Below are 14,581 nucleotides of genomic sequence, written 5' to 3' on the forward strand. Positions count from 1 at the left end.
TTCTCACGGAGATAAAATGACAGAAAATATTTATTGAATTTTCAAAAGTTATTGCACTATTAAAAAATGAAAGTTCTGATGCTGTATATTTTTTAGCAATTAATGTTATTATTTAGATTTGCTGGATATCACTACATACGTATACGTAGTATAAAACAAAGTCATTTTCTCTGTCCCTATTTCTCTATGTCCTTATGTATGCTTAAATCTTTAAAACTACGCAACGGATTTTGATGCAGTTTTTTTAGTAGATAGAGTGATTCAAGAGGAAGGTTTTAGTATATAATTTATTGTGTTTTAGACAAAGCGGGCGAAGCCGCGGGCTGAAAGCTAGTAATTTATAAAGCCAAAAATTCCAAGATTACGATAGCGGAGCCATTCCCCAGAAATAATCAAGCTTGAAATATTGTGACCACAATTATATACCAGATTCCAAAAAATAAGATAATATATGTATTGTGTAAACTGTGTAGAGGATGTTTTAGTTTTTGGGTTTTTTTAGGTAGTAAGTAGCATGAAAAAGAGAATTTCTTTCAATAGTAGACAGTTGAGATACCTGTTATTTATCAATATAGTAAGTGATTTATATGCGGATGACGCTTTTCTTACATCTTAAATGTCTTAGTTTATAAATATTCACCACCGCATAGGTTCGTTTGACGAAAATATGAAAACCCAAAAAAATCTGTTCCACTTCATTTTTTTATCAACTTTATCAACTTTAATGACAGCTAATATTTTTGAGTTAATAAAAGATAAATTAAAGTTTAAAGAAAATAAAAAAAAAAATTTAAGAAATCCCGGATACCGATTTTTGTTATTAGCTAAAAGTTGTGTAATTTCTGCATACATTTGTTTTTGCTTCGTAAATTTAAGTCATGTTAAGTATATTGTTATAAATCACACGCTTCAAAATACTTAAACAAGAGTAATATAAATTATAAGGAGAATGATTATGATACATCTTATCGTATTTGTGTTGAACGTCAATACCTTTGGCCTTTTACTATACTTCATCGACTGAAAATTTCCAAGTATTAGTAAAAAAAAACAACAACTCGGTAGTTATTTTCCGATAATTTTGTAAATATTTTTATTATCATGTTTACAAAAAGAAATTATGAATTATCAATACTAGGCACTTTGATTAATTAATTATCAAGTGAAACACGTGAATATTTTACTGCATCGTTTCAAACGTGTAAATTTTATAATCTCTATCATTGATCTGTATTTAAAATGTTCGAAATTATCAAATATTTTATCGGTAACAGTAGTTCTAAATGTAATCTACATCTGCGTCTTATTCTAAATTTATGATATATCTATAAGTATTTATCTAAATATTGGAAAAAAATATGTGTCATAAACCCTGAAGAATAGTAAAGAATGTAATAATAAATTTCATAATCACTTAGTCAATAATATTTATCTGTACCTCCAGTACTTTAGAGGAATATAGTGGGCAGGGAAATTTAGAAGGTATAAACGAAAAAAAAACGTATATCAAAAAAGTTTAATAGCAAATAGTATAAAAGATAAATTTAAAATAAATTACATTAATAAGTTAGTGACTACAGCCAGCGTCAACACAAACGCTGACAGGACGGCCGTAACAGCAGAATCGGGGATGTCCGGTGTAACAGGCTCAGTTATTTCTGGCCTGGGCACGGTGACGGGGTCAGTGACCAATTCTGGTCGTGGTGTAGACGCTGCTATAACTTCATCCCCATTAACTAAGTAGTTGTTAATGTCGTTCCGAATCGTCTCAACGAACGCTATGCTCTCTCTCGTCGATTCCGCGGCGTTGTAAATGCCAGTGTAGGCATCACCCAAAGCAACTTGTGATTGCCTCAGCCAAGTTTGGAACTGTAATAAGATGTTTAAAATTTGCATTCAATACATACCTTTTCAAATTAAAAAAAATCGTGAAACTATCTTTTACAGAATCGTTTTACTTATATATAATTCATTTTAGTTTTTAGATTATCAAAATTTATTAGATTCGATTATTGCGGTTAAATTATTTGTTTATTATCATCATAAATTATCATTAGCATAATATGGTAATAAGATATGGATTATTCCAAAATATAATATTAAACGTCATATAAAATGTAAACTTACGGAATTAATTTCTTCCACAGTTCTCAGTCTTGATGCAATATTCGATAGCGGAGTGGACGGGGAACCAAACCTTAGAATACAAAGAGATTTTTTTATTTTCTTAAGTCATTTTAAAATTGAATTAGTATAGCTCTTTCTTTCTTTTTCCTTTCGAATCTTAACACATTAAATTTTTAATTTCTTATATACAAATTTATTAAATATACTTACGCTTGAGTCACACTAGCCAAGTTATTTTTAACGAATTCTAGAACAATTTGTGTATTTGCTTCATTGCCTGTTAATGCAGCGTTGAACGTAGTTGAATAATCTTGTGGGCGAATTTCGAAGTTTTCTTCCACAATCGATGTTAATAGTCTGATAAATAGAAAAACATTGTCTTTATTAAATCCTTATCAGTAAGCGATATGCTTAATGATTTTAATGCTCTTAATTCATGAAAAAAATAAATTATTGGTGCACAAAGTGGCACAAAATTAAACACTATCTACATTGTACAGTTTCCTTGAATTAAAATTTAAATGGAAAGAAATTTAAGGTTCAAAGTGTGTTTGCTTGCGAATTAAATCATGCAATGTCTGGGGAAATTGCACTCTTCCAGACAGACCTGTTGTTTGGTGACAAGAATGCTAAAATTAAGGCTAAAATGCACCATGTCCTTGTGTTTCCAACAAGCCAGTTACTTTTAAGGAAAAACATTACTACTAACTTTATGAAATAACTATGTATATAAATATATAGAAAGAATTAATGCACTGTCACACTGGACAAAGTCCTTTCCACAATGCCACTTAAAAAGGTTTAAGAATATCATCATCACTGACTTTATTTAACATAGTATCTCTGACTTCATGCCGCGTCTTCAACATAGCAATAAACCTCCTCTAAAGATGTAATACTCACTGATTCAATGCCTGTACATTAGCTGTGCATCCCAGAGTCTGGAGCAGCTGGATCTTCTCAGTGTAAACATTGTGTTCCAAGTACCGACGCCACAACGCTGCGAAGTCGTTGTAAGAGCCGGCACGCAAGCCCGTACAATATACCCAGTTTCGACTGTTCACTGGTACTCTGTAAGACAGTATATATTATGAAGTGAACATCATATTATCTAGAACATTAGCTATATGAAATATGGCAACAATTGTAAATCCAATAGTGGCATCCAATAAACCTAATTGTACATACATTTTTGTAACATACTATATCGGACAAATGGCAAAATGTTTCAGTGGAATCTCTATATTGTAAAGTCTATATTAAATTTATACATACTCAATTCTGTTCACAAGTAGGGCGTTCAGTTGGGTGGTTGCAGCAGTACGGCAAGCTGCTACATTAATGTTACACAGGACAGGTGCTAACTGGCGTCTCAAGTACGATCTCATGAAGGTCTCATTGGCCACAGGGTAGTATGTCAGTTCGCTCATCACACGAGTTGACCAGCGCGTTATGAGACTCTGTGGAAAAGGTATATTATAAAATTTAAAACAACCAGATTAATTAATAATATGTAATCTATTTATTGAACGTGGGAACAGAAAAGCTTAATAATGTTCGACAAATTGTTAATAAACTAACTAATATGACTATTGACGAAAATTAATTTAAACAGTCTTATAGTCAGTTTATTATTTCTTTACCTCCAAATTAGGTAATAGATCAGTGCCAGCGAGTCTGTTCCTCAACCAGGAGAATCCATTCATGGCCGCCACCCATGGAGCGTATGCCGTCTCTTGTTCAAGGAATGACAGAATGTTGAATGCTCTGGTATAACTCATGAGGCCTGAACGAGCAAATTGGAAGACGTCGTCGACGATCTACAAGAAATTAATATAATATTATGTATACGGTTTACGGGTTACGGGTTACCTCTTTCTTTAAAAGAGAAAAGTAAAAAACAACGTAAATTTTAAAGGAAGTTTATAATATTATTTATTATAATAAAAATACCAATAGCACTTACTTGAGCGCGATTATATTCATGAATAGTGGTTCTTTGTGCGCCACGCAAAGCAATGATGATTAAGTCCCAGGTATAGTCATCATAGTTAACTCGGTAGTAACCTAAAATTAAAAAAATAATAATACTGTAAAGTTCAAGGCCTTGCATACCTTATGCACAAACAATAGTTGATTTCAAGCTTACCTGTTTGTTGTTTATTAAATACAACCCATTCGTCACCGAGAGAACCGCGATTGACAACAGTAACAGTTTTCGTTAAGATATGGGATGGTTTCGTGTTATTAAAGTTGGGATTGCTAGCGGAGGCAAATGTAATTGGTATTTGCCAGTTGAAATTCACAGCTGCGTAGCCATAATTGATGTTAAAACGACGCTAAAACAAAAAAAAATGGTTTTACTTACGAATTCGCAAACAAAGTTCACAAGTTATTTTCACTGAATAATTCAAAGAAGTTTATTTATTAGAAATGATGAGTAAATAATATTTTATTGTCATGTGACTTTATTAGTCACTATGTTTGGTACGATTTCTGCATGATCTAAACTATTTTTAAAGATTTATTATACCTGTGTTATAACCATGTCTCCAGTTTGATGGTTAACTTGTACGAAGAGCACAGGAACTCCAGGCTGATCATGCCACGTCTTATAGTATTCGACTACTGAGAAATCGTCTCCATATTGAGCTATAGCACCGGCAGCAACGGATGCGTTGTGCAAAGCTTCTGTTAAATCAGTTGGCAAGGCCACTTGGAAAGACCTGTTTACAAACGAATTAAAGATTGGTTTCATGGAAAGAACATATTATACAAAGTGTTATCAAAAAGATACCAAATACAAAATCTGGTTATATTTACGTGATAAGATATTTTCTTATAATACACAATCGATTTACGTACTTATTAACTAGGTAATTTCTTAATCCTTGTCTGTGAACTTCGAATCCAAGCAGATGCTCCGTCATTCTTATGATGCATGCTCCCTTGTTGTATGAAATTGTTGAAAACATGGCCCATACTTCATCTGGATCTCCCACATGAGGGTGGTACAAGGCATGAGGATTGTTCTGGGAGTCAGCCAGCAGAGCAGTGTGCACTTGTTCTACTACAAATCGAGTATCGAAACCCATGTAATCCTCAACCTAAAATTAGTAATTTGATGAGATCCACAGTCGTTTGTAATAAACACTTTATAATTTGCTTTGTGTAAATCACTTATTACATTACTGATGAATAAATTAAGAGTACAAACCCAGTGTGTAAGATAATATTGATAGTATCTCGCAAAACCTTCATTCAACCAAAGATTATCCCACCAGTCACAGGTCACTAAGTTTCCGAACCACATATGGGCAATCTCGTGAGAGAGGATATAAGCAATAATTTGCTTCATATTATCACTGGTCTGTTCAGCGTCGTACATTAAATATGCTTCCCTAGAAGGAAAATGTATTCATTTTATTGTTTTATAACATAGGTAGTTATTTTTGTTATATTCCAGAATTTAACGGCTTCCTATATCGTGGCAAAGCCAATAGTCTAATTAAATAACTGTGTCATAGCTTATCATTAGAATCATCTATACATGTATTAAATGTTTTACCTAATCAGGCTCTACCAGGAATTATAAAAGCATTACAAGAAGAACTATTATTTTTTACCGCCCATGACAAAAAAATCTGTCAGCTTGCGTTTTGTAGGATGTAATCGGATCAAATCTGAATTATATTAACGTCTTTATTAAAGTGAAACTCTTATTACATCGTCTCAAACTTTTTGGTCTGTGTAGCGCATGTCACGTGACGGTCGAACCGTACGATAATAATTATCGTACAAATACGATAATTTTGTGCCTAAGTTTCACTTTTACCGTAGTTTCATAAAACCACACAACTTTTTATCTATTAAGCTTCAGTAACTACGAATAAATAAAAGTTAATTTTCTCATACCTATAGGTAAGTAATCCCCAATTCTCCATAGCACCTGCTGAGAAATCGGGAATAGACGCTTGTGTCATCTTAATGTGAGGTGAGACGCTGTAGAAATCAATCCCTGTGTGGTCGCTCATTTCAGCTAATAATTCCTGTCCAACTTCAAACGCATAGTCACTTTGATTAGCTCGTATGGCCCCTGGTCTTGCAATCACTTCATATGTCAAAGTACCATTTATTACCAGGTCTTGTGTTTCGTACTCGGCTACTATGAGTGCAATCAAGTAGGTGGACATGATGGGTGTAGTGTGGTATATGTCATTTTGATAATTTCTGAAATTATTTTTCAAATTAATTTTGGTGACAAATAAAAAAGTAAACCTTATAATCAGTGAGCGAGGAACTAGGCATATTTGTGCACTGAATAAGAGAATGTAAAAAGCAACTAGGTGGTTTAAACCATGTCTTCATTGTTTAAACTCAACGGTGAATAAATTATTTTACGTTTACAGGTATGCCGTACAGGTATAGTACAAATCATATCTAAAATCGCTTTGAAAGTATTTTAGTTGAATTTGTGTTCAACTCGAGAGTAGGTATATAGAACTATACTTACTGAACAGCAGTGGTTGTTTCTCGAATTCTTGTGCAGGACCAACTTTTATAAGTACTTGGCCGACGAATTGTAATATCGAAAGTAGCCTTAAAACTTGGCTCGTCGTAGCACGGAAATGCAGCGCGGGCATGTGTAGCTTGGAACTGGGTTGTTGCCATCCACCTGGACAATTCGACAGTTATTACAATACAAATATAATATAGGTTTTAGTCTAAAAAAGTTGTTATTCGGTAGAAAAATGTTTGTAATTTTCTAGGCCTCCAGGTAATCAATTTAATTCATTAAGGTCTTTTTTTCCTGTTTAATAAGCCTTGGAGTCTTTTTTATTTAAGAAGTACATAATGTTTTGTAATACGAAATTAAATATACTTTTAAAGTTATGTACATTTTACAGTCAGAAGTTAACGCGGGTCAAACTCAAAACTTTAACGTTAACGTTAACTAAAACGTTGTGTTTTCGCTTGATCACTCTTTGCCTTTATAGTGACAAACGATTTTGACTAAGGTCATCGGTCAATACCACTTTTGACCGCAAAAACCAGTCAAAAACGTCAATACATCATAAGCGAAGGTGTGGACCGTCAATGAGTTTTGACTGATACATGTGTATTATAAACGGTAAAATATTTTGTATCGTCCTATAAACGTTTAAAACGAGTTCGATTACCTCAATTCACCATTCCAGGTATTTCTGTACCAGCTTCTATATATCCCGTTCATGTCTCTACGTAGCTCGGCATCGAAATCAATGGTCAGCTTATACTCCACGGGAGTAGTTGCGCTATACTGCAGAGCAGTTGCTGGTCGAATGCGCAGGAACTGAAGTTCTTTATCCTCCACATATGTCGAAGGGATAGCAGTATTACCTTGTTGAAGACTGACTTGTACAATTTGCAACTCATTACTATGAATTACTATTTCGTTTACATTGGCCTGAGTTGCTGATAGATATATCGATACTGTGCCAGAAAACCGTAGGTTTGTCATATCAAAGATCCATAACACCTCATAGTGTCTGGGCCGCGTGGTTGTAGGCAATCTATATTTTGCGGGATCATTGTATAAAGCAACGTCAGAATCGTCAATTCCTTCAAAAATCTGTCCTTCCAGTTTTTCATCTATGAAGATTGTGTTTCTTGTGGTCGGTGGTGTTGGTACAGCGTGAACATATAAGCACGCAGCCAAAAAAAGGAGTAGATATGTCGCCATCTAGAACAACGAATTAAAAATCATTTGTACAACATCACATAATATAGCAATTAGCATCATCAATTAATGAAGTCGGTTGATACAAAGAAATCGAGTATTATCTAGTAGTAATATTATACCAACTTGACTATAGCTCAACTCTTGCTAATTATTGATAATTTTTAATTATTTTGAAAACATACTTATAACAAATGCACAGTTAAGACTCGTTGTAAATAATACAAGTGCTTTTAATTGTGTGGATATCGCACACACATTCTTTGGCACACCACAGATTTCACATGCCAAGTGCGCCAAATAACGGCTGTATTATGAATGAATGATAATATAATATTATATTATCACAAATATAAGAGGAGAATGGTAAGTGGTATTTTTTTTTTATTAACTTGAATAGGAATTTTCCTAGCTTTGCCAAATAACCAAAAGTTTAGAAAGTATATTATTCTTATCTTACATGTTACTCTTACAAACATTTTTTACATGCAGTTGAATTCAAAAATAAATTCGTGTATGTATTATGTATTTAACCGTTATATTGTTATAAGTTTCTTTAAATCAGGTTTTTTGGTACAATGTATTTATAATTACATTGTACCAAATAGGTACCGTCAAAATTTTAATTAAGGGAAGTAAAATGAAAATTACTATTCTTCTAAACTTAAAATCTTCAAAAAATCATGTTCTAAAGATAGAATGTTGCAGTCATTAATGTTATTATTATTATCTATGAAAAACGCAAATTAGGTACCTACTTAGTAATAATTTTCGTCTGCTGATTACTTATCTTTGAAAGAAGATAAACAATTAATTATTCGTTATTTTGACGACATAATTAATGAAATATTTTTAATTCAGTTACAATTTGATAGCTCCAAAAAGTCGGGTAAGAAAGATATATACATAATACATCTGTTTTACTGATCGGTTTCTTTACGGAGAAGTAAATGATCAGCTCTCTGTGTCCTTCCAGAAAAAGTCTTTTTTGTATCAGGGAGAATGAATCCTAGGAAAATTGTACCAAGATGATCCCTTGACTATTCACAACAGCCCGTGATTATTAAATTGTTTAATAGGTATACATTTCTTTATAGTAATTTTTAAACAACAAAGTGGCAAGTAGAAAGCGTAGAAAGCGAGAAATACCTACATGTAACATAATATTATTATTATTATAGAGATCTGTGTTTTTTAACTATCCATATCTATGGCATAGTTTGTCCGAATCGGCAATTGCTTATAATTTAGGTATATTATCAATATCTTTGTTTTTATCAGATTTTTATCTTTATGTATTATAAATTTTAAGGCATTTTATCTGCAAAGTTCGTGTCATTATATATGAGTGAGAATTCTACATAGGTCCACCAATCAAATATTATTTTTCTTGAATTATTTATCTGTATGGCGTTAGGTATCTACATATTATTAAATTTTACCAAACTAATCTATACGAAAAAGAAAGACTATTTTTTAAGCTTTTTAGTTCATTACTTTGTTCTTTTTTTAAATAATATAATATTCAATCTCATAAAATGATATTGATCTACAGAGAAATCGACCGTTAACACTCATCGGACTTATTTCTGAGTGATATAAATTTATTATGTTCTATATTAACTACTTGAATCTAATCTTATTTCAACTTCTAAAACAATCAGCGGATATTTTTGTTGATAAAAGTAATTAAAACCACTCATATCTTCATGGTTGTAACTGGAAAATATTTGTAATCTAACACCCTTATCAACGAGGCGGTAAATGTAAAACTTAATGTAGGTATTATAATATTGGTCAGATATTTAGTCATGTTATACCTATTATAATAATTTTTATTGGTATGAATGAAATGAATAAATAAAAATTCTTTATTGCGTTAAAGATAAATACATAGAATAAACAAAAAACTTAACATCAAACAGCAAAAGGCGGCACTATCGCTAGGTAGCGATCTCTATCAGGCAACTCTACTTTTTGATAAATTTACAAAATAAACAAAAAAATACAAAGAATTGGTATATTTTCATTATAAAAAAGGAAGTTAGGAGAATGGAAATGAAAAAAAATACTATTATATAAAATCTCATAGCTTTTAGGTCGTATGTTTGAATGAACTAATCTCAGGAACGACTGATTCAAATTGATGTTTTCTTGTATTGGATAGACATTGTATCGAGTAAGGTTATGAGCTTAAATCATCTTAAAATGAATAAGAGCAAAGAATAAATGATGAATGTTACAAAAATGTGAAAAATATTACTTTTGGGAGAAGACTAAGTTGCATCTAAGATCAAACCAAATTAACATTTAACTTGAAACTTATGTAATGTGTGTAAATATTTAAGCTTGTCTGTCCTCTTTGCGCTTATATTATTCGCGCTTTCCGCTAACTACAAGATATTATTTCTCATATAATTTTTTTTGGAAAACTAGTTGAAATATATAAAATGAAACAAACCTTGATACGAGGCGACTGCAACACCACTCGTCCACTACTGGATTATTGTAAAATAATCGAATGCCCAATATCTTAAGCCTTTTATCTCATATCTTATAATAATTTGTCTGTCATGATTAAGTGCAAGTTAAAGCCAATTGTATTTAATGCTCTTTTCAAGGTTGGTAGACGAACTACGAGTAGGTTCATCCAACATACTTGTTTGAAACTTTTCTCGTGTTCTATAGAGTACCTACAGATATCCAGAAAAAAGGAAGGAATTTATGGTATTGGTAATCAAAACGAAGGTTTGAAGTAGGTATCAAACGATCTGATGATGGGCTCAATGAAACAGTCTACCAACACACGTTGCCTCGTCATTGAAGCGGCTGGACGGAACACAGTGCAGTTTTGGTCGGTAGAAACCGACATAACCCACGGCCTCTTATTTGGGGGCTATTTATGCAAGATTTCCTAGTTAAAAATAAAAAAAAAGTTATTAAACGAAGAAAGAATTAACTTATATTATTTACTTTAATTTGATCTCTACTTTATCAACCCTCAATGTTAAAAATCTCATTTTGTATTATTAATAAATAGGGTTTTAATTGAAAAACTAAACAATTTTATATGAAATTTGCTCATACATTAATTATAGCCTAGACTGACTATAGTCTACTTTTATTCGATTTCTTCTGAGCTGAGACTAGCTTGAATGTTTGTTGTTGAAATAAAAACAATTATTTGAACAAAGACTTTATTTACATCATTTAACTATATATTTATAATAATAATGGCGGATAAGACAAAACTGACGCATAATAAATATTATGTGTGCACTTTATAGTACAATCGCAAAATGTGAAGACGATGTTGACAATTTTTATGAATGCAATATGGTTTATTTATACTATAATGAACTTATGCTACCTTTAAGTATAAAAATAAAGTATCTATACTAAACAGTTATTTAAAAATAAATTAAAAGTACCACGAGATATAATTATTAATAGTTTTATAAAATTTGACTAGCTTAATACGTAATAAATAACTTAAACCTAATGATAAAGCAGCAAAATTTGTGTGAAAATATTCATATTTATGCTATACAATCAATGTAATATTAAATTACCCTAATAATGAGTGTATGTAAGTGCTTTTTTTCTTGCCATCCCGTTTACAAAATAACAATGAGACCAGAGTAGATAGATTAATAATTATTACATTTCCACTTGCTGAAATTCCTGATAACCTATTTTACAACTTAATTTGACTTATTTTACAAGCATATGAATATATTTCGTATGATTGTTTCATTTAATTACAAATCATAATTTATAGTAAATTTATGAAAAAATAACCATCGTTTTCACTGCTAGATAAAGTAAAATAAAAAGAACATAGCCAAGAAGTTGTGAAACATAAATCTTAGGTGAAAGATAACTAACTGCAATAAGATCAATAAAACTAATGTAACTGAAATACATTATGATATTTGTACATGAAATAATCCTATGAATTATTTTCATATGCTTGTTTTTAGTTTGGCTCTTAGTAAATGATTTATACATGTCATCTCATTAATTATACTATTATACCATGATACATAAAATTTATTAACCACGTAGCTACCTAATTTATATTTTATTCCGTGATATTAAATATGTACTGGCATATTTAATTATTAAAATATTTAAATAAAAGAAATAGATAAAAGAGTCGCCGGCCCTATTGCTAGGGTTACTATAAAAAAAACATAATACTCGTATTACTATAAAACTATAAATCAACCATAAAACGTCATGGTTGATTTATAGTTTATAAAAGAAAAATAACCACATTTTTCTTCATTTATTACACCTCTACTTTATGCAGTAAGTTCTTTCGCATTTCTATGTCATAATATTTCGCATTGGCGAAATACTTTTTATGAAGTTATAAAAATTATAATACATAATACTAATCTTTAATCACTGTTTCTATTAATTAATTAATGTATTTTAGCAGTATTCTTTTCGGCTTGTAACAACCAATCAACGATGGTGTCATAGTTCCGCTCCATCCATTGAACATTTGCTTCAGTTCTTTCAAGAACTTGTTGCACCGGTCTCCCCAAATGCTTTCCGTGTGTATCGACAAATCTCGTCAGCTGGAAATACTATCGAAATCAGTATATGCTTTACTTGCCTTTACAGTTTTTTTTTTGTATTATTATGTGGTATTTCGCCATATGACATTATTACATGCTCATATTCTAAATTTAAATGGAGAAATAAAATTATTAAAGATACATAAATTACAATAAATTAGATTAAATTATTAAATTAGATTTATAAACATAAGTAAATGAAATTATAATTTACAACTTGAACATATTATCATGTAATATTTTATCTCAATCGAAAAGTTAATCTGGGCAATTTTGGTTATAATAGAACTTTCCAGTGGTTATTTAGTAACAAAATAATTACCTCGTCATATTCGTGAACTTGGTTTAATCTTCTCGTAACCAACTTCAATATGGAGTTGAGAGTTGACACTGAACCAACACTGAAAATTAAATATTCATAAATTAATAACTTTTTAACGGATTTTTATTTATTTTCTTTACATCGTCAGAAAAGTATTTGCAACATTAAAATACATAAAATAATAGCTAAATCTCATTTTGAATCAGTTACAAGGTTTTTCAACCGTTCGCTTTGGGATGTTATAAATTTTTAAATGAAATGGCTGAAGACGCGGGTTCGAATCCCGTCTCGTAACCGATTTTTTTCTATTTTATATAAATGCATATTTATAAAGCATTTGAATGCCATAAAAACCAAAATATTACAAGTTGTGATGATATCAACGTGCATATACAGGAAGGCTTGATATATTATGAATGTGTTATACATATTATTAAAGGGGTGAAAGCATTATTACTTTTTATCGTTTCCCCGAAAAATGTGCCAAATTTAATAAGTTTAAATGATAAATATTTCTGAAACTTGCTAAGTAGTGTTTACTTTTTTTACTCCAAATCAGGTATACTTTCAACTCTTTAAAACCCCTTATAAATTGAATTAATAACTTACTATTCCTTAATCCTCTTCCAATTATCTCTGACATAGTTGAAAGCGATCGGTTCACCGATGGACGAACTTGCTACAGCGGAAAACACTCTCACCGTGTCTTGCTTTCGAATACCACTGTCATTGCGTAGTGATAGTTCCAAGTATCTAAACAAGAAAATAATGCAACCATTAGTTATATAATAGAATAAAACCATTTGATGTTTTTTAATAGTCTATCTGTCTGTCTATTCGCGATAAACTGAAAAACTACTGCATCGATTTTCGTTTTCTTCAATTGATAGCGTGCTTCCCGTGTTAGATAATACGAGTGGAAAGCTAGATTGTATATTACGATCGGTATAGCCAAGTATAAGTGATAATGGTGGTACATCCCAGTATCAAATCTTATAGAACTATACCAACAAAAACGTTAAACACTGATATGAGAACTAGTACACCGCAGTATCAAAAACTTAATTATTAGTACAAAAACGGACAGTATCAAAAACGTAACTATTAATACACTAACTTACCTGTACAACAGATATGGTGCCCTGGTACACCCCAGTATGGAAAGCAGCAGCTCCCTCTCAGAGGGCACGCTGGCGACAACGAAGCGCTCCCACGCGAAGTTCCACTCCCGCGCACCTCCCACCTGTACTCCCACACAGTATACCGTACTTCGAATGTCTGCGTGGATTCTGGAAACATTCGTCTATTGGAATGGTTTGCCAAGTCAAGATAAAGGAAAAAAATATTTATTTAAAATTGGAAAAAGTTGATTACTTAAATCTTTAGTAGCAAATTGATAACTGTTTTTTTTATATATATTGAATGTAACATATCTAGAGACTTGAATTTGAAGAATAAATTTAAAGCGCAAAATAAAACTGATAGTTTTTTGTAACTTTTATTTGTGTAGGTAACAAGCGCCGGCCGTATTTTCATTGGAGGGTAGAGCCATCTATATACTAATATACTAATACTAATATAATATTATAAAGAGGAAAAGTTTGTAAGTATGTATGTATGTATGTATGTATGGTTTTCACGCAAAAACTACTGGACCGATTTAAAAAATTCTTTCACCATTAGAAAGCTGCATCTTTACTGAGCAACATAGGCTATATTGCATTTTCAAAAAAAATAGAGATCCTTACCAAAAATGCAATAATGTAACCCGAGGTGTAAAAAAATCCTCAATAAAACTTCTGTCATCGCGTGCGCTGCGGAATC

The 14,581-nt window shown here is 31.5% G+C and overlaps 2 protein-coding genes across 3 annotated transcripts in view; both read right to left on the minus strand.

Annotated features, from left to right (window-relative positions):
* Positions 1-1,502: 1,502 nt before the first annotated feature.
* Positions 1,503-10,336, minus strand: LOC149905268 (membrane alanyl aminopeptidase-like). The gene is made up of 15 exons (XM_090106690.1): positions 10,308-10,336; positions 7,308-7,849; positions 6,641-6,802; positions 6,043-6,357; positions 5,345-5,528; positions 4,993-5,234; positions 4,661-4,853; positions 4,277-4,466; positions 4,094-4,194; positions 3,771-3,947; positions 3,403-3,587; positions 3,031-3,198; positions 2,338-2,484; positions 2,128-2,197; positions 1,503-1,869 (listed from the first exon to the last, which is right to left on the minus strand). Exons 2-15 carry the CDS (start codon positions 7,847-7,849, stop codon positions 1,555-1,557), a joined length of 2,991 nt encoding a protein of 996 aa, XP_089962816.1. The 5' UTR covers positions 10,308-10,336; the 3' UTR covers positions 1,503-1,554.
* A 690-nt stretch (positions 10,337-11,026) lies between these two features.
* The window catches only part of superdeath (Suppressor of ER stress-induced death), a 39,342-nt gene continuing 35,787 nt past the window's right edge, over positions 11,027-14,581 (minus strand). For both annotated transcript variants that reach the window (XM_090106692.1, XM_090106691.1), the window contains exons 11-14: positions 13,879-14,046; positions 13,367-13,510; positions 12,758-12,836; positions 11,027-12,435 (exon numbers count right to left, since the gene is read on the minus strand). In XM_090106692.1, the coding sequence (XP_089962818.1) occupies positions 12,277-12,435; positions 12,758-12,836; positions 13,367-13,510; positions 13,879-14,046 (550 nt within the window). In that variant the 3' untranslated portion in view covers positions 11,027-12,276. The remainder of the gene's footprint in view (positions 12,436-12,757; positions 12,837-13,366; positions 13,511-13,878; positions 14,047-14,581) is intronic.

Source organism: Colias eurytheme, chromosome 10 (genome assembly GCF_061535395.1).
Source record: "Colias eurytheme isolate Ceu_HAF_F1 chromosome 10, ilColEury1 Martin Lab GWU primary, whole genome shotgun sequence".
NCBI classification, from domain to species: Eukaryota; Metazoa; Arthropoda; class Insecta; order Lepidoptera; family Pieridae; genus Colias; species Colias eurytheme.